General features: G+C 37.0%; 1 protein-coding gene across 7 annotated transcripts in view; it reads right to left on the bottom strand.

The window, feature by feature from the left end:
* Positions 1 to 20,735, bottom strand: part of LOC125120356 (collagen alpha-4(VI) chain-like) — a 134,040-nt gene that overhangs the window by 44,199 nt on the left and 69,106 nt on the right. For all 7 annotated transcript variants that reach the window (XR_007133309.1, XM_047768426.1, XM_047768449.1 and 4 more), the window contains exons 20-21: positions 9,666 to 9,719; positions 9,513 to 9,548 (exon numbers count right to left, since the gene is read on the bottom strand). Coding sequence is in view for 6 of the 7 variants with exons in the window: in XM_047768426.1 (XP_047624382.1) it covers positions 9,513 to 9,548; positions 9,666 to 9,719 (90 nt within the window). In the remaining variant the exon portion in view is untranslated. The remainder of the gene's footprint in view (positions 1 to 9,512; positions 9,549 to 9,665; positions 9,720 to 20,735) is intronic.

The following is a 20,735-nucleotide window of genomic DNA, read 5'->3' on the forward strand; positions in this document are numbered from 1 at the left end:
AGAGAGAGGACTCACATCAATAAAATTAGAAATGTAAAAGGAGAACTAACAACGGACATCACAGAAATACAAATGATCATAAGATACTACTATATGCAACTATATGCCAATAAAACAGAAAACCTAGAAGAAATGGACAAATTCGTAGAAAAGTACAATCTTCCAAGACTAAACCAAGATGAAATAGAAAGATGAATGGACCAATCACAAGAACTGAAATTGAAACTGTGATTTAAAAACTTCCAACAAACAAAAGTCCAGGACCAGATGGCTTCACAGGCAAATTCTATCAAACATTTGCAGAAGAGCTAACACCTATCCTTCTGAAACTATTTCAAAAAATTGCAGAGGAAGTGATACTCCCAAACTCATTCTATGAGGCCACCATCACCCTGATACCAAAACTAGACAAAGATACCATAAAAAAAAGAAAACTACAGGCCAATTTCACTGATGAACACAGACGCAAAAATCCTCAACAAAACACTAGCAAACCACATCCAACAATACATTAAAAGGATTATACATCGTGATCAGGTGGAATTTATCCCAGGGATGCAAGGGTTCTTCAGTATCCACAAATCCATCAGTGTGATACACCACATTAACAAAGTGAAGAATAAAAACCATATGATCCTCCCAATAGATGTGGAAAAAGCCTTTGACAAAATCCAACACCCATTCTTGATAAAAACCCTTCGGAAAGTGGGCATAGAGAGAAGCTACCTCAACATAATAAAGGCCATACATTACAAATCCACAGCAAACATCATTCTCAATGGGGAAAAGCTGAAAGAATTCCCGCTGACATCAGGAACAAGACAAGGATGTCCGCTCTTGCCACTACAAGTCAACATAGTTTGGGAAGTCCTAGCCATGGCAATCAGAGAAGTAAAAGAAATAAAAGGAATCCAAATTGGAAAGGGAAAAGTAAAACTATCACTATTTGCAGATGTCATGATACTATACCTAGAGAATCCTAAAGACTCTACCAGAAAACTGTTAGAGTTCATCCATGAATTTGGCAAAGTTGCAGGATACAAAACTAATACAGAGAAATCAACTGCATTTCTACACACTAACAATGAAAGATCAGAAAGAGAAATTAGGGAAGCAATCTCATCTACCATCACATCTAAAAGAATAAAATTCCTAGGTGTAAACCTAGCTAAAGGGAAAAAAGACCTGTACTCTGAAAACTATGACACTGATGAGAGAAATCAAAGACGACACAAATAGATGGAAAAACATACCATGCTCTTGGATTGGAAGAGGCAATGTTATCCAAATGACTATACTACCTAAGGCAATATACAGATTCAATGCAATCCCTATCAAATTACCAAGGACAATTTTAACAGAACTTGAACAAAATATTTTAAAGTTTGTTTGGAAGCACAAAAGACCCAGGATAGCCAAAGACATCCTGAAAAAGAAAAACGGAGCTGGAGGAATCAGGCTCCCAGACTTCAGACTATACTACAAAGCTACAGTCATCAAAACCATATAGTACTGGCACAAAGACAGAAATATAGATCAGTGGAACACGACAGAAAGCTCAGAATTAAACCCACACACCTACAGCCAACTAATCTATGACAAAGGAAGCAAGAATATACAATAGAGAAAAGACAGCTTGTTCAATAAGTGGTGCTGGGAAAACCTGTCAACCACATGCAAAAGAATGAAATTAGAACACTCCCTAACACCATACCCACAAATAAACTCCAAATGAATTAAAGACCTAGATATAAGACCAGACACTATAAACCTCTTAGAGGAAAACACAGGCCAAACATGCTCTGACATAAACGACAGCAACATCTTCTCAGATCCACCTCTTAGAGCATGGACAACAAAAACAAAAATCAATAAATGGGACCTAATCAAACTTAAAAGTGGAAAACAGGATGGAGATTCCTCAGAAAACTAAACATAGAACTACCATTCGATCCAGCAATCCCATTCCTGGGCATCTATCCAGAGAAAACCACAATTCGCAAAGACACATGTACTCTGATGTTCATTGCAGCACTATGTGCAATAGCCAGGACATGGAAACAACCTAAATGTCCATTGACAGAGGAGTGGATCAAGAAGAAATGGTACATACACACAATGGAATTTTACTCAGCCATTAAAATGAACAAAATACCAGCATTTTTAGCAACATGGATGGACCTAGAAATTATCATGCTAAGTGAAGTCAGCCATACAATGAGACACCAACATCAAATGCTATCACTGACATGTGGAATCTGAAAAAAGGACAGACTGAACTTCTTTGCAGAATGGATGCTGACTCACAGACATTGAAAAAAACTTATGGTCTCTGGAGGAGACAGTTTGGGGGGTGGGGGGATGTGCTTGGGTTATGGGATGGAAATCCTGTGAAATTGGATTGTTATGATCATTATACAATTACAGATGTGATAAATTCATTTGAGGAGTTCCCGTTGTGGTGCAGTGGTTAACGAATCTGACTAGGAACCATGAGGTTGCAGGTTCGATCCCTGCCCTTGCTCAGTGGGTTAAGGATCCGGCGTTGTGGTGAGCTGTGGTGTAGGTCACAGACACGGCTCGGATCCCACGTTGCTGTGACTCTGGTGATGGCCAGTGGCTACAGCTCCGATTAGACCCCTAGCCTGGGAACCTCCATATGCTGTGAGAGTGCCCCTAGAAAAGGCAAAAAGCCAAAAAGCCATAAAAAATTCTTTTGAGTAATAAAAAAAGAAAAAAAATGAAAACTATCTCTTGTAATTGTAAAATATTCTAAAAATAAATTTGATAAATCAAGAGAAAAAAATAAATAAATAAATAGCCCAAACTCCCATTTTATATAACAGGTTCCTAAAAGCCCATCCATTCCTCAGGGTGTGGGCTAAATGCTCACTGAAGTTCAGGACCCTTATTCCATATGAGGAAACTCAGAATGCTGAGTCACAGCAACAGCATGACATATGGGGACAAAGGCACATAAAGCACACAAAGAAAACAGCAGAAAACTGGCTTTAAAACCCTACAGATTCTTACAGCATTAAGCTACCTCTCTAAGGAAAAGGTGAGCTATGGGAATGATTTATCTGGTAGTTGATTTAATTTCTCCTTCAAATTAATATTTTCATTTCTACAAAGAAGTTACATTTCCCAAAAATGAAGGTAATACCAATTTTTCTCATGTTGCTCACATATTGATGACTAGGTTGCTGATTAGTCTCAGATTTGCAAAGAAAAGAAATCCTAAACTCATAATGAATCATCATGTGGCTCAATTACTTGTGCTTTTTGAGTTTTTTAAACAATTCAGCGAAATGGGAAGCACTTCTATTAATCACTACTATTAAATCATTCTGTTCTTCAAAAGTTGATTTCTAGATTTACAAATGTGAACTAAATTTTTAAAGGCATTAAGCTAGAAATTTTGAAACAGATTGTGAAATGTTTCCTAATTTACGCATCGCATTCGTGACACTGACAGTGCAACACTTGACAAAACAACATGGCTCTATACAGCAAAGGTCAGACTCTTTTACACTGTAACACCATGTGTATACATTCTTTACCTTTTTTTCAATTGAGGTATAGTTAATTTACAATGTTGTGTTATTTTCAGGTATACAGTAAAGTGATTCAGTTATACATTTTTTTTTCTGATTATTTTCCATTGTGGCTTATTATTTTAAGATACTGAATGTAGTTCCCTGTGCTACACAACAGGTCCTTGTTGTTTAGCTGCTTTATGCATAATAGTGTGTATATGTTAATCCCAACCTCCTAATGTACCCATGCCTATGCATTTATATTAAGGAAATCATTTCAGCAAAAAAAGCAACAACAAAACAAAAACCCTGTAATGCAGTTTTTCTTTATATCACTGACCATGATACCTAAAAAAAGTAGAAATGGCCTAAATGTTCAACAAAAGAATAGTTTAGTAAATCATTTTTCTTCAACAGAGTGAGAATGTGATCACAGTAATATTTGGAAACACAGAAAAGCAGAATATAAAATGGTGTATACATCATATGTATTAATGTTCCTCAGTCATAATAATACATGTACCACTCTGGTGGGGAATACAGACAACATGGGGCATATGCATGTGTCAGGGACAGGAGGTCTGTGGGAAATCTTTGTCTGCTTAATTTCGCTGTGAACATAAAATTGCTCTAAAAGATAAAGTCTATTTTTAAAAAAATAAAAAATAATAAAATAGGTATACATTTATAATAACTCAGTAGCTATACTAATAAAGGAAACACACAAATGTGAAAATAATTGCAGGAGGGTGATGAGTCTGCAGACATTTAAAAATTAGTGATATTCTTAATTTTATTATGGTTAACAAATTAAAGTTTTCCCTTTTGTCAAAATAATCTGTGAATTTATTTGTTTGCCACAGTACAATCTTTTACGTAAATAAAATCTTATTTAGAATTTCATTTCATGCTACAAAATTAACATTTTTGTTTATTTCTAGTAAATCGATCCCAAGATTATGTGATACTGACTCTTCTTCTCAAGAATTACAAAATAAAGATGCTGATATGGAATTCATTGCAACAATAACTTGGGATATGAACTTGCATCTATAGAACACTGATGTAATGCTATGAGCTCATAATATAAACGGATGCTAAACCATCTCTGTTTTGTGACACATTACATCATCACAATTTTTTGTGTATAATTCTAAAAAAAATAGAACAAATTTGCAAATAAAAGAATAAAAGAATTTCATTTTAACTCCTACTACCCATTGTGCAAACTCACTCAGCATCACAATACAAAGACGCAGGGCCAGAAGTCATGTCATGATATGACCCTTGCACCAGGAGAATGTGGGCAGTGGGTAGTGGCAAGAAGCAAGGATCAGAAATAGGAAGCCAGAAGTCAGTCAACAGAAATATTTTTTTTCCATCGTAACAGCTCATATATAAACGGAATGTTCACAGGGACAACCTCCCAAGTTTAATAATCTTAATAATTCATATTAAAATTACCAATAAAAAGGAGTTCCTGTCATGGCGCAGTGATTAACAAATCCGACTAGGAACCATGAGGTCCCGGGTTCGATCCCTGCCCTTGCTCAGTGGGTTAAGGATCCGGCGTTGCCATGAGCTGTGGTGTAGGTCACAGATGCGGATCGGATCCCGCGTTGCTGTGGCTCTGACATAGGCCGGTGGCTGCAGCTCCTATTGGCCCCCTAGCCTGGGAACCTCCATATGCCATGAGAGTGCCCCAAGAAATGGCAAAAAGACAAAAATAAATAAATAAAATAAAACAAAATGACCAATAAAAAAGTGTGAGACCAAAGAAGCTTCTAAATCATCAATACTAAACTCACTAAAGAAGAGACTGGGTTGTCTTTTTATTTTCTATACATAAAATATTACGAACTCATTATCACATAACAAGATGACCAAAGAGTATGCAACTAAAATCGTAAGAAAAAGTGCTACAGAAATATGTTAGCAAGTCTCCTAATAGATCTATAATGTTTGGATTTTGTGATTTCTATGGCAGTTAATTTAAAAAATTTTTAACTCACTGTGAATTCATTTCTCAATCTAAATAAATATTCACTTTCATAAAAAAAATTTCATTTTATTATGCATCTTGCAAAAGCCAGCATTTCTAATTTTATAGACAATAATGAGCCATATTTTCCCAAGGTCAATGGATGCTGTAATTTGGAGTTCAGCATCCCTGTAAGTTGTATTCTTCCAATAATACTGGCTGATATTCAGTAAGTTAGAGACTCACAGTATTAATGACCATTGCTCTAATACTGGATTAACTAGCAAACCACTGACTTCTTGGATATACCCAGTTTACCCTGGAATCTGCAAACAGTTATAAATTTTATATCAGTTTCAAAGGCAAATCAAAACTACCACAAGATACCACCTCACACCAGTCAGAATAGCCATCATTAATAAATCCACAAAGAACAAATGCTGGAGGGAGTGTGGAGAAAAGAGAACCCTCCTGAACTGTTGGTGGGAATGTAAGCTGGTACAACCACTATGGAAGACAGTATGGAGGTACCTCAGAAAACTATACATAGAACTACCATATGACCCAGCAACCTGACTCTTGGGCATACATTCAGACAAAACTTTCCTTAAAAAAGACATGTGCATCCCCATGTTCACTGCAGCACTATTCACAATAGCCAAGACATGGAAACAACCCAAATGTCCATCGACAGACGATTGTATCAGTAAGATGTGGTATATATACACAATGGAATACTATTCATCCATAAAAAAGAATAACATAATGCCATTTTCAGCAACATGGATGGAACTAGAGACATACTGTGTGAAGTCAGAAAGAGAAAGACAAAAACCATATATCACTTATATCTGGAATCTAATATAAGGCACAAAGGAACCTTTCCACAGAAAAGAAAATCATGGACTTGGAGAATAGACTTGTGGTTGTCAAGGGGGAGGGGGAGGGAGTGGGGTAGTTGGGGAGCTTGGGGTTAACAGATACAAACTATTGCCTTTGGAATGGATTAGCAATGAGATCCTGCTGTGTAACACTGGGAACTATGTCTAGTCACTTATGATGGAGCATGATAATGTGTGAAAATAGAATGTGTACATGTATGTGTAACTGGGTCACCATGCTGTACAGCAGAAAAAAAAAACTGTATTGGGGAAATAACTATTAAAAAAAATTTTAAATAATTTTAAAAATAAATAAAAATAAATAAATAAATTTTATCTCAGTTTCAAAAATCAAAGCATGAATAGAAAAAAGAGCAAACAACTATAGGGATTGCTGAAAAACAGTAAAAAATATAGGGATTCATCAAGACTACAAGGCATTAAATAGGAGAGGCATTCTATTAAAGACGGCAGTCTGCACACTTTGCTCTCAAAATAAGAGGCTGCTGTTCCAAAATCTGTCCCCCAAAAGATTATAGTGCAGAGGCATAGACAGCAATCAGCCTAGATTAGAGCAGAAGGACAGAGGGCCCAGGTAAGAGGAACCTAAGAAAAATAAACCTCACATGTTTGAACATACTGGGAGGTTATCAGTTTTGTCAAAGAGCTTTATGGTTAAATAATAGGCACATAGAACACAACCAGTGGGCAAAGAGGATAACTCAAGGAATACAAAAGCTAGGTAGCTATAATATTTACTGGTCATCATCTCAACAATGAATTGATTTGACCAAAAGTGGGAAAAATAAGTATATTGTAAGGAAATGTATGAAAGAGATGGACCGGTTAAGAAAACTCCTCATTCTCACTGCAAGAAATCAGTAGAAAAACATAAAAAACTGAAAACCAAGAAACAGCAAAGTAAGCATGTTCTTTAGAAAAATGGAAATAATGCCAGAAGGAACAGCCCCAAGAGATGAGTGGTCCTGAAGAGCTGGGAAACAATGGGCAGGGAAATATTTTTCATCTTACACTTTCAAGTCCAATTTGATTTTAAACTTATGAACAGGCTTAGCTCTGGTTTAAATTAAATAAAAAGGCATAGGAGACGGAAAGTTTAGGAAACCAAAAATAAACAAGACCCAGCTGAGCAGAGAACCAGCCCACTGTCAACGGCTATCTAGATAAACTACATATAGCATTACAAAAGTATTAAATCATTCAAGAGTAGGAAAATCCTTCTGCTGCCTAGGGCCACTGAATTTCTCTAAAAATTGGCCTAGTCAACCTGTAGTCTATTTCTTTCTGCCTTTTAGGGGATAAAAACAATAGGCTAAAATGATGGTTGAAAACATTGCTTATTTCACAAGTGTTCAAAAACATGTGAGTTCAAAACTGAATTCAAGACACAAGAAATGGTCGAGTTAAAAATTTATTTCAAATCTATGAAATAATGCCATTTGCAGCAATATGGATGAACCTGGAAACTATCATACTAAGTGAAGTAAACCAGGGAGAGAAAGACAAATGTCATATGATATCGCTTATCCACATTTGTATGTGGAACCTAAAAAAAAAAAAAATGACACAAATGAACTTATTTACAAAACAAAAACAGATCCACAGACGCAGAAAGGATAAACGGTAAGTTTAGGGTTGACAGATGCAAACTATTACATTTAGAATGGATAAGCAATGAAGTCCTACTGTACAGCACAGGGAACTATATCCAGTCTCTTGGGGAGTAACATGCTGGAAGACAGTATGAGAAAAAGAATGTACATATAACATGACTGGATCACTATGCTGAACAGCAGAAATTGACACAATACTCAAAATCAACCATACTCAAAATAAAATAGAATAGAATAAAATAGAAAAAAACTTACAGTTACTAAAGGGGAAGGTGGGAGGGATAAATTAGAAGGTTGGAATTAATATATACACACTACTATATATATAATAGATAACCAAAAAGAACCTACTGTACAGTGTAGAAAACTGTACTCAATATTTTGTAATGACTTAATAGGGGAAAAGAATCTGAAAAAGAAAATATATAACTGAATCACTGTGCTGTACCCCTGAAACTAACATGACATTGTCAATCACCTACATTTCAATTTAAAAAATAGAATCACCAAAAACTGAAAATAAGAGAAAGAAAAAAAAAGAATTACTTCAAATCTTAACATCTCATGAGAAATAATATTTTGCTTGGTGTCAACAAAACTTGTTTGGATTTTTGAGACTTGAGATTTCTCAATAGCCATGCTTTTTCGACATGTTTGGATTGAAGAGACAGGAGCCCATTCTTCCTGTAACTAAAAGGTCATTTCCCATCTTACAGACACAAACACACTCACGCATTCCTAGGCTTAGAGATGACATAAGTCAGTCTCTGACTTTTCCTCTATCTCTAAATCATGGGGATGCTGAAAAAAAAAATTCCAGCAGAGCGTGACCAGAATACATTAAGTAGGAGTTTACATAATAAAGGTAACTTTCGTTTTGTATAAAAATTTCCAAGAGCATCTTAATCTTTGGATTTGTGGTCTCTGACAACTAACTTCATTTTGCTAAGCCTGTATTTCCTCTCTTATCCATAAAAAGTAACCAACGATGCTCATAAACTTCTAGAAAGGTTTACATGAGGCATATAAATAAAGGTCTAGCTCAGCGTCTGGTGTTAGATAAATCCTTAGTAAAATAAGATTCCCCCATAGAGATATCCCATTCCACCCTCAAATCACACCATTTCTTCTTTGAAAATTGTTAAAGCTCAACTTTTTCCCTTTATTTAGTGACTATGAGACCCCTTATGCACCCACACCAAGTCCTTCTTCTTTAAAAGTCATTATTTCAAAGGTAAAAGCAACTGTTTTAAGATATTAGCTTATTTTCTATCTAAATGAAATAATACAGCATGCTGGGGAGAGAGCAGAGGAGAACCATACAAACTTTCCCTTCTTCATGGAAAAGGTCCCCATGCAAACTTCCCAGGGATCATGCAACTTCCAACAGCCCAAGCAACACCCCTCCTTGACCCCAGAACTATTTAAAGTAGCCGTATGTGTAGAACAGAAGCAACTCTTTCCAGAAAGCACTGACCTTCAGCCCTGGCAGACCTTGTCTTCCTCTTGAACCCTAAGGACAGAAGAGAAGTAGAGACCTTATAAAAAGAAACAGGCCGGTTTTCACTCCAGCCTACCTCTCTCTTCCACAAAAGCAGATAAAATACATCCCGGAAGCAGCTGTACCTACCTGAGGGCCAGCATTCCCGGTTTCCCCCTGAGGTCCATCAATACTAGAACTTCCCTGAAAAGAAAGAGGTAAAAGAAAGATTCGTTTAGATGCCTACACATATGGTGAGTTTACTCTCTAGACATGAGCTGTCCCATATAGAAAATATTAGCTCATCCCATGTGGCTAATATTTAAATTAATCTAAAGCAAGTTAGGAGTTCCCTAGTGGCTCAGTGGGTTGAAGATTTGGTGTTCACTGCTGTTGCTCAGGTCACTGCTGTTGCACAGGTTTATTCCCTGGCCTGCGAACTTCTGCAAGCCATGGGCATGGCCAAAAAAAGAAAAAGTTAAATTAAAACTTTAGTTCCTCAGTTACAGTAGGCACGTTTCAAGTGTTCAGTAACCACATGTAGCCAGTGGCTTCCACATTAGACTGTAAGGATATAGATTATTTCCATGACACAGAAAGTTCTATTGGCTAGCACTCCTCTGGAAGAAAATGGATTTAGTTCTGGTATTTTAAAATATCCATGTAGGAGTTCCCATTGTGGCTTAGCAGCTTAAGAACACAACTAGTATCCATGAGGATGTGGATTCAATCCCTGGCCTTGCTCAGTGGATTAAGGATCAGACATTGACACAAGCTTTGGCATAGGTCACAGAAGTGATTCAGATCTGGTGTTGCTGTGGCTGTGGCATAGGCTGGAAGCTGCAGCTCCAATTCAACCCCTACCCTGGGAACTTCCATATGTAGCCCTAAAAAGAAAGAAAGAAAAAAATTCATGTAAATATATTAAATGCTCCAACAAAGAGTCATAGACTGGCTGAATGAATACAAAATCAAGACCTGTATATATGCTGTCTACGAGAAACCCACTTTAGTTGTAGGAACACACAGAGACTGAAAGGGAATGGAAGAGTATTCCATAAAAAGGGAAATGAAAAGAAAGTTGGAGTAGCAATACTCATATCAGACAAAGTTATCTTTAAAATAAAGAATGTTATAAGAAACAAAGAAGGACACTACCTAATGACCAAGGGATCAATTCAAAAAGAAGACATAATAATCATAAATACTGTATGCACCCAACATAGGAGCACCACATTACATAAAGCCATAAAAGGGGAAATCAACAGTAAAATAAGGAGGGGGGGACTTTAACATCTATGGACACATCATTCAAACAGAAAATCAATAAAGAAACATAGACCTTAAATGACACACTAGACCAGATAGAATTAATTGATATTTACAGAACATTCCATCTAAAAGCAGAAGAATACACATTCTTTTCAAGTGCACACTGAACATTCTCCAGGATAGATCACATCTTGAGCCACAAATAAAAACCTCAGTAAATTTAAGAAAATTTAAATCATATGAAGCACATTTCCTAACCACAAAGCTATGAGACTAGAAATCAACCACAGTAAAAAACCAGCAAAAAATACAATCACATGGAGGCTAAACAATATGCTACTAAACAACCAATGGATCACTGAAGAAATCAAAAAAGGAAAACAAATGAAACCTAGACACAAATGACAACAAAGAAACAATGATCCAAAACCTGTGAGACACAGCAAAAGCAGTTCTAAGAGGGAAATTTATAGCAATACAATCTCACCTCAGGAAACAAGAAAATTCCCAAATAAACAAGCTAACCTTACATCTAAAACAAGTAGAGAAAGGACAAATAAAACCCAAGGTTAGGAGAAGGAAAGAAATAAAAATCAAAGCAGAAACAAATGAGATAGAGACAAAAAAAAAAACAATAGAAAAGATCAATGAAGCTAAAAGCTGGTTCTTTGAAAAGATAAACAAAATTAGGAGTTCCCATCATGGCTCAGTGGCATTACCCAACTAGTACTCATGAGGACATGGATTTGATCCCTGCCCGTGCTCAGTGGGTTAAGGATCTGGTGTTGCCATGAACTGTGGTATAGGTTGCACATGCAGCTTGGATCCCTCATTGCTGTGGCTGTGGCATAGGCAGCTGCAGCTCTAATTCAACTTCTAACCTGGGAACTTCCATATGCCATGGGTGTGGCCCTAAAAAGACAAAAAAAAAAAGATAAACAAAATTGATAAACCTTTAGCTAGACTCATCAAGAAAAAAAGAGAGAGGGCTAAAATCAATAAGAAATGAAAAAGGAGAAATTACAATTGACACCACCACAGAAATACAAAGGATCAGAAGAGACTACCACAAGCAACTACATGCCAATAAAATGGACAACCTAAAAGAGATGGACAAATTCTTACAAAGTTACAACCTTCTAAGACTTAACAAGAGAGAAACAGAAAGTATGAATAGGCCAGTGACGAGTACGGAAATTGAAAATATGATTTAAAAATTTCCAAAGAACAAAAGTCCAGGACCTGATGACTTCACAGGCAAATTCCATCATTTAGAGAGCAGCTAACACAGACCCTTTTGAAACTCTTCTCAAAAATTGCAGTGGAAAGAATACCCAAGCACATTCTATGAAGCCACCATCACCCTGATACCAAAACCAGACAAAGACACCATAAAAAAGAAAACTACAGGCCAATATCATCAATGAACATAGATGCAAAAATCTACAACAAAATATCAGCGAACTGATACAACAATACATTAAAAGAATCATACACCATGTTCAAGTGGGATTTATCCCAAATTTTCAAGAATTTTTCAATATACGCAAATCAATCAATGTGATATACACTACATCAACAAACTGAAGAATAAAAGACATTTGGTCAATTCAATAGAGGCTGAAGAATGTTTTGACAAAACTCAACACCCATTTATGATAAAAACTTTCCATAAAGTAGGCATAGAGGGACCATATCTCAACATAATAAGGCCATATATGACAAATCCACAGTAACATCAATCTCAATGATGAAAAGCTGAAAACATTTCAGCTAAGATCAGGAGCAAGACAAGGTTGTCCAGTCTCACCACTTTTATTCAACATAGTTTTGGAAGTCCTAGCTACAAAAATCAAAGAAGAAAAAGAAATGAAAGGAATCCAAATTAGAAAAGAAAAAGTAAAACTGTCACTGCAAATGGCATGACACTATATGTAGAAAATCCTATTCAGGTCTTCTGCCCAGTTTTCAGTTGGGCTGTTTTTGTTTTTTTGGTTTTTTGGTTTTTTTGCTGTTGAGTTTTATGAACTGTTTGTATATTCTGGAGATTAAGCTCTTGTAAGTAGCCTCATTTGTAACTATTTTCTCCTATTCCAGAGGTTGTCTTTTTTCTAGTTTCCTTTGCTATGCAAAAGCCTATAAGTTTGATTAGGTTTATTGGCTTATTTTTGTCTTTATTATTAGAAAAATGCAAATCAAAACTACAATGAAGTACCACCTCACACCAGTCAGAATGGCTATCATTAATAAGTCCATAAATAACAAATTCTTGAGAGGGTGTGGAAAAAAGGAAACCCTCCTCACTATTGGTGGGAATGTAAATTGCTACAACCACTATGGAAAACTCAGAAAACTAAATAACTAACATATGATCCAGCAATCCCACTCCTGGGCATATATCCTGACAAAACTTTCATTGAAAAAGATACATGCACCCCTGTGTTCATTGCAGCACTCTTCACAATAGCCAAGACACGAAAACAACCTAAATGTCCACCAATAGATGACTGGACTAAGAAGATGTGGTACATATACACAATGGAATACTACTCAACCATAAAAAAGAACAAAATAATGCCATTTGCAGCAACATAAATGGAACTCTCACGTTAAGTGAAGTAAGTCAGAAAGAGAAGGACAAATACCATATGATATCACATATCTGGAACCTAGCATACGGCACAAATGAACCTATCTACAGAAAAGAAACAAACTCATGGACATGGAGAACAGTCTGTGGTTGCCAAATGGGAGGTGGAGGCAGTGTGATGGACTGAGAGTTGGGGGTTGGTAAACTATAGCATTTGGAATGGATAAGCAATAACTTCCTGGTGTATAGCACAGGGAACTATATCCAATCACTTGTGATGGAACATGATGGATGATAATGTGAGAAAAAGAATGTATGTATATGTATAACTGGGTCACTTTGCTCTAAAGCAGAAATTGTCAGAACATTGTAAATCAACTATAATTTTTTTAAAAAATGGAGTTCCCATCATGGCTCAGCGGAAACGAATCTGAATAGCATCCATGAGTCCGCAGGTTCAATCCCTGGCCTTTCTCAGTGGGTTAAGAATCTGGCATTGCCATGAGCTATGGTGTAGGTCACAGACATGGCTCTGATACAGAGTTTCCGTGGCTGTGGCATAGGCCAACAGCTGTAGCTCCAATTCAACCCCTAGCCTGGGAACTCCATATGCCACAGGTATGGCCCTAAAAAGACCAAAAATAAAAATTAAAAATTAAATAAAATAATAAAAATTTAAAAACCCTGAAGATGCTACCAGAAAACTACTAGAGCTCATCAATTAATTTGGTAAAGCTTCAGGATAAAAAATTAATACACAGAAATTTCTTGCATTCCTATACATTAACAATGAAAGATAAGAAAGAGAAATTAGGGAAACAATCCCACTTACCATCACATCAAAAAGAATAAAATACCTAAGAATAAACCTCCCTAAAGAGGCAAAAGACCTATACTCTGAAAACTAAAAGATACTGATGAAAGAAATCAAAGATGACACAAACAGAAAAATATACCATGTACTTGGATTGGGAATATCAGTATTGTCAAAATGGCCATACTATCCAAAGCAATCTACAGATTCAGTGTAATCCCTATTAAATTACCAATGGCATTTTTCACAGAACTAGAGCAAAAAAATTTTTTAATTTGTATGAAAACACAAAAGACCCTGAATAGCCAAAGCAATCTTCAGAAAGAAAAACAAAACTGGAAGAATCAATTCCCTGGCTTCAGACTACATTACAAAACTACAGTCATCAAAACAGTATAGTACTGGAGTTCCTACTGTGGCTTAGTGGCAATGAACCCAAATGGTATCAATGAGAATGTGGGTTCACACCCTGGCCTCGCTCAGTGTGTTAAGGATCTAGCATTGCCATGAGCTCTGGTCTAGGTCACAAACATGGCTCGGATCCCATGTTGCTGTGGCTATGTGGTACAAGCTGGCAGCTGCAGCACCAATTTGACCCTTAGCCTATAGCCATATGCCACAAGTGTGGCACCCCCCCAAAAAAAAGAAAAAGAAAACAGTATGGTACTGGTACGAAAACAGACATATAGATCAGTGGAACAGTATAGAAAGTCCAGAAATAAACCCACACACATATAGTCAATTAATCAATGACAAAGGAAGCAAGAATATTCAATGGCGAAAAGAAAATCTCTTCAATATGTGGTTCTGGGAAAACTAGACAGCTACACATAAAAGAATGAAATTAAAATATTCTCTTACACAACACACAAAATGGATTAAAGGCCTAAATATAAGACCTGATACTATAAAAACCCTAGATGGAAACATAGGCAGAACACTCTTTGAGATAAATGGCAGCAATATATTTTTTGACCCACCTCCTAGAGTAATGAAAATAAAAATAAAAATTAACAAGTGGGACCTAATTAAACTTAAAACCTTTTGCACAGCAAAGGAAACCATTAATAAAATGAAAAGACAACCCAAAGAATGGGAAAAAAATTTTTGCAAACAACTGACAAGGGATTAATCTCCAAAATATACAAACATCTCACACAGTTTTATATCAAAAAAAAACCAAACACTCCAACTAAAAAATGGTCAGAAGATCTAAACAGACATTTCTCCAAAGATATACTGATGGCCAAAATGCATATAAAAAGATGCTCAACTTTACTAATTATTAGAGAAATGAAAAATCAAAACTACAATGAGGTAACACCTCACCAGTCAGAATGGCCATCACTAAAAAGACTACAAATAATAAAAGCTGGAAAGGGTGTGGAGAAAAGGAAATCCTGCTACACTGTTGGTGGGAATAAAAATTGGTGCAACCACCATGAAAAACAGTATGGAGGTTCCTTAAAAAGCCAATTATAGAACTACCATATAATCCATAAATCCCACTCTGAGGCATCTAAACAAAGAAAATCATTATTTGAAAAGATACATGCACCCCAAGTGTTCATTACAGCACTATTTACAATAGCCAACACAGGGAAGCAACCTAAATGTCCATTCTTAAAGGAATGGATAAAGAAGAAATGGTACATATATACAATGGAATATTATGCCATAAAAAGCATGAAATAATGCCATTTGCACCAACATGGATGGACCTAGAAATTATCATACTAAGTGAATTAAGTCAAATACAAATATCATGAAATCACTAACAGTGAAATCTAATAAAACTGATAGACTGGAACCTACAGAACAGAAACAGACTCAAAGATTTTGAAACCAAACTTATGTTTACCAAAGGGGAAATGTGGTGGGGAGGTGTAAATTAGAGGATTGGGATTGATGTATATACACTACTATATATGAAATAGATGGGAAATAAGGACCTACTGTATAGGACAGGAAAATTTAATCAACATTGTATAATAACATATATGGGAAAAGGATTTGAAAAGGAATGGATATATGTATATGCATCATTGATTTACTTTGCTGTTCCCTTGAAATTAATACAACTTGTATTCCAGTAAAATAAAATAAAATATCCATTATGTGTGCCTCTTTCCCTGAAGATTGTCTGACAGCTCCTCAGGGTTCACCATGCTGGGACAGCAGGCATCCACCTCCAACAAGACATGCTTAATACTTGAAAAATATACAAGCAGAAATGGGAGGCAGGAGAGGTCGTCTCTGCACACACGGGGTGACGGATACAGGACGGTGATGAGGGGGAGGCTATACAGTCAGAATGGGGAAATCCTCTACTGTTCTCACTTCTTTAAGATCATAAGGGTGAAAGTGAGTGATGTCCAGAGCAAAAATGAGTCAACATTTCAGGTGAAGTGAAAAACCAACTTGGGTCTCAAGTGGGGATACTTTAGTTAGTTATTCAGTGATGTTACATGCTAATGCAATTAAGAATACATAAATTGAGGAAAATATGAAATACAGAAACAAAGATTGTGTGCAAAGCTATTCTTCCAACTGTGACTAATAACAAAGTAAATCCTGAAATAATTTAAGTATCCCACAATAGAAGGGAAATGTTCATTAAAGTAGAATGTTTATCAAAATAGTGTAACAGCAAATAAAAATTATGTAAACCAGCTATAATGGAAAAAATAAAAATCACTTCAAAAAATTACATTGATCAAAAGTTTATAAAGTAGAAAAAAATTGCTACCATGTTGTTCTTTTCAAGTATGCTAAGTTTTGTGAAAAAATAACTTATTCCAAATAAGCAGAAAGACAAAATGATGATTCCTCTTTTTTTTTTTATATTGTTCTAGAAATGTTTTTAATGGGGTCACGGGATCTTCTCCTGACTTTTTTAAGGAGAGTAGCTTCGACCTCAGCAAGTTAGGAAAGTCCAATAAACTGATGGTTTTCTTGGTTACTGGAACAACTGCTTTTTTTCTCTCTACATTTTACTCTTCCACATTCCCAAGTATCTGCAGTAAGTGTTACTTTTACAATGGGAATTTTTTTGAATAAAGTAGGTTACATGAGGGAGAAGGTTTTAGGTAAAGAACTCTCAGATTTGGTCTAGATATAATAAAGACCCTTAAAATGTTTGTCATTTTCTCATTTTAATGGTAAATAATTTTTTGCAGTCAGCATAGTAAAGGAATTATTTGGGCAGATGCTAGAACCACTGGGGGAAAGGTTGTTCAGAAATAAGAAATATACAGAGTATCATTTCCCAGACTGGTTAATCATTGGAAAGAAGGGGGAAAGTATGTCTACAATAAAGTCTGGTGGACACTCTCTTAATCCAGTAACAAAAATTAATGTACCAATAATGAGACAGACTGGCAGTGTCCCTCCTGGTGTGAAGGGTCCAGAATTAAATGATCTCCTTTCAAAAATGTCTAACCTGCATCTAGTCATGAGGAAACAATCAGGCAAATCCTAACTAAGGAATGTTTAGCAAAACTGGTCTGGAATGTCGATGTCATGTAAACAGGCAAATAATTGGGCAACGATCATGGTTAAAAAATACTACAAAGCCAAGACAACTAATTGCACCATTTAGTCCTTGACCGAGTCCCAGAACAACAGTAAAAACAGCCAGAATGGGCATTTTGGGGGCAAGCATGGCAATCTGAATATGACCTATACATTAGAAAATAATTTTGCATCAATATGAAAAATTTTAAATGTGATGATTATATTGTACTTATGTAGGAGAATGTTCCTGAAGGATATATGTTGAACATTCAGAGGCAAAATATCATGATACTTTTAATTACTCCTCAAATGATTCAGCAAAATATATACATATATTACCTATGTATTTGGATAGATAAAGTAGAGTTCCCATTGTGGCTCTGCAGGTTAAGAACCTGACATAGTCTCTGTGAGGATGCAGGTTTGATCCCTGGCCTCACTCAGTAGGTTAAGGATCTGGTATTGCCACAAGCTGTGATGTGGCTCAGATCCAGTGTTGCTGTAGCTGTGATGTGGGGCTCAGCTGCAGCTCTGATTCAACCCCTAGCCCAGGAACTTCCATATGCCACAAGTGTGGCCATAAAAAGAAAAAAAATAGGATATGAAGCAAATATGTCCCAATGATAACAAATGATGTTCACTGTGCTAGTCTTGAAACTAAAACTTTTTCTGCAGATCTAAAATTTTCCAAAATAAAAAGTTGGGGTAAAAAGTAATACATGTTCATCATAGAATATTTCAACAGTTCAGAGAACAAGCTTAAGGAAAAGAAATGCCTTGGAGTTCCTGTTTCAGCTCAGTGGTTTAGGAACCCAACTAGTATCCATGAGGATGCAGGTTCAATCCCTGGCCTCACTGAGCAGGTTAAGGATCTGGCATTGCTACAAGCTTACAGTGAAGGTCAAAGATGCAGATCAGATCTGGCATTTCTGTGGCTGTGGTGTAGGCCAGCAGCTGCAGCTCCAATTCGACCCCTAGCCTGGGAACTTCCATATGCTGCAGGTGCAACCCTAAAAAAAAAAAAAAAAAAATTAAAGAAATGCTGAACTGTTGGGTGTTTTTCCTTCCAGGATGAACAGATATATTCTACAATGCGAACCCTTTGTTGAATAGGGGAGTTTGTAATTTGGGTTTTTCACTTAATGTTATACCATGAATGTTTTCCTTGTTACAAAATAACCCTCTAAATTATTTTTCATGGCTTTATAATATTCTAAGCCATGTGGATGTGCCATTATTTATATAAACAATCCCTTATCGTTGGACATTTAAGCACCAAAGTGATTAAAAATCACTACATTGACCATCCTTGGGGCTAAAGCTTTGTGTTTGTCCATGGTAAGCTTCTGGATAAATCTCTGGAACTGGAAAGACCAGGTCAAAGGATATGCCCATCTTCTACCATGGCATCTTTTTCCACTGTGACTACACAACGCTCCCTCCTGGCTAAGAAAATCTGTTTCATTTGGTTCGACCACACTCTCAGCCCCGAGGGATGAATTATGACATGTCTAAGCCAATCATGGATATCTCATTTCCCTTATCAGAGAACTTCCATATGCCGCAATGCAGTTCTAAAAAAAAAAAATACAGGAGTTCCCCTGGTGGCTCAGTGGTTAATGAATCTGACTAGGAGCCATGAAGTTGCAGGGTTCGATCCCTAGCCTTCCTCAATGGGTTAAGGATCTGGCACTGCCGTGGGCTGTGGTGTAGGTCGTAGAGGCAGCTTGGATCCCCCGTTGCTGTGGCTCTGGTTTGGGCCGGCAGCTGTAGCTCCAATTGAACCCCTGGCCTGGGAATCTCTATATGCCACGGGTGTGGCCCTAGAAAAGACAAAAAAGTAAAAAGTAAAAAATAATAATAATAAATATCATCAAAAAAAAAAAATCAGCAGTCCTAATGGATGTGTGTTGCCTGATGGCCTTCCCAAAAGGTTGTCTTGGTTTTCATTCTGCCCAGAGGCGTGAAGCCGTGAGAGATTTCCCATCCTTTTCCACATGCTTGTCTTATGGTCAAGGTTTTCTGCTTGGTTTGAAAGACTATCATCATCAGGGCCCCTTCCCCACGCACATTACACCAAATCTGCTCCTGATGCAACTCAGAATAATACCAAGGAAAGACCGCCCTCTAGTGGGCTCTCTTCTCATAGCACTTAACAGGCTAGAATGTCAGCAGCCCACAGCCTCAGGCTTAGGTACCTGGTGGGAGTGACTCCGATTACCCAAATCTATTCAAAGAACACTGAGTTAGGACCCTTATTTGAGCTCAGCACTGGAGGTGAGCACGGGGATGGAGATGCAGTATGACAGTTTTTGTCTGGGCACACAATTCAGGGACCTGGTGTTTAAGGTTAACCCTTGGCTAAAGTCAGTGATGGAGACCTCTCAAAGGTGCAGGCAGGAGGCTCTCTCCACTGGCTCTGCTGCTGTGACAGACACAGCCCTGAACAGTTTGTCTAGAGGCAGCAAACCATAGTTTATATGAATCAGTATTTTTCTTTCCATTGCAACCACAGACTCCTAGAAACTTTGAAATGGTTTTTCTAATAGTCCGAACTTGTAGATGAGGAAACTGGAGCCAGGATGGGTTAAGGGTTGCTGCCCTGATGTTCTCTTAGCTCAATCCCATAGCTGAGTGAGTGGCTATTCACAGGGCTCTTTGACATCAACCCAAGAAAGAAAACCCTTTCAGTTGGTTCAAAATAACTGCAGTTGACAACAGGATGAGAAATTCTTACAAGTCATGACAATTTTCTCACATATCTACGTAAGGAGCTCCCATTGTGGCTCAGCTGATTACAAACCCAACTAGTATCCATGAGGTGGTGGGTTCGATCCCTGGCTTCACTCAGTGGGTCAAGGATCCAGCGTTGCCCTGAGCTGTGATGAAGGTCACAGACACAGCTTGGATCCCGCGTTGCTGTGGCTGTGGCATAGGCCAGCAGCTACAGCTCTGATTCGATCCCTAGTCTGGGAACTTCCACATGCATCTTTTTACAAAATTATATAAGATTTTATTAAGGGCCTTG

Source organism: Phacochoerus africanus, chromosome 1 (genome assembly GCF_016906955.1).
Source record: "Phacochoerus africanus isolate WHEZ1 chromosome 1, ROS_Pafr_v1, whole genome shotgun sequence".
Classification (NCBI taxonomy): Eukaryota; Metazoa; Chordata; class Mammalia; order Artiodactyla; family Suidae; genus Phacochoerus; species Phacochoerus africanus.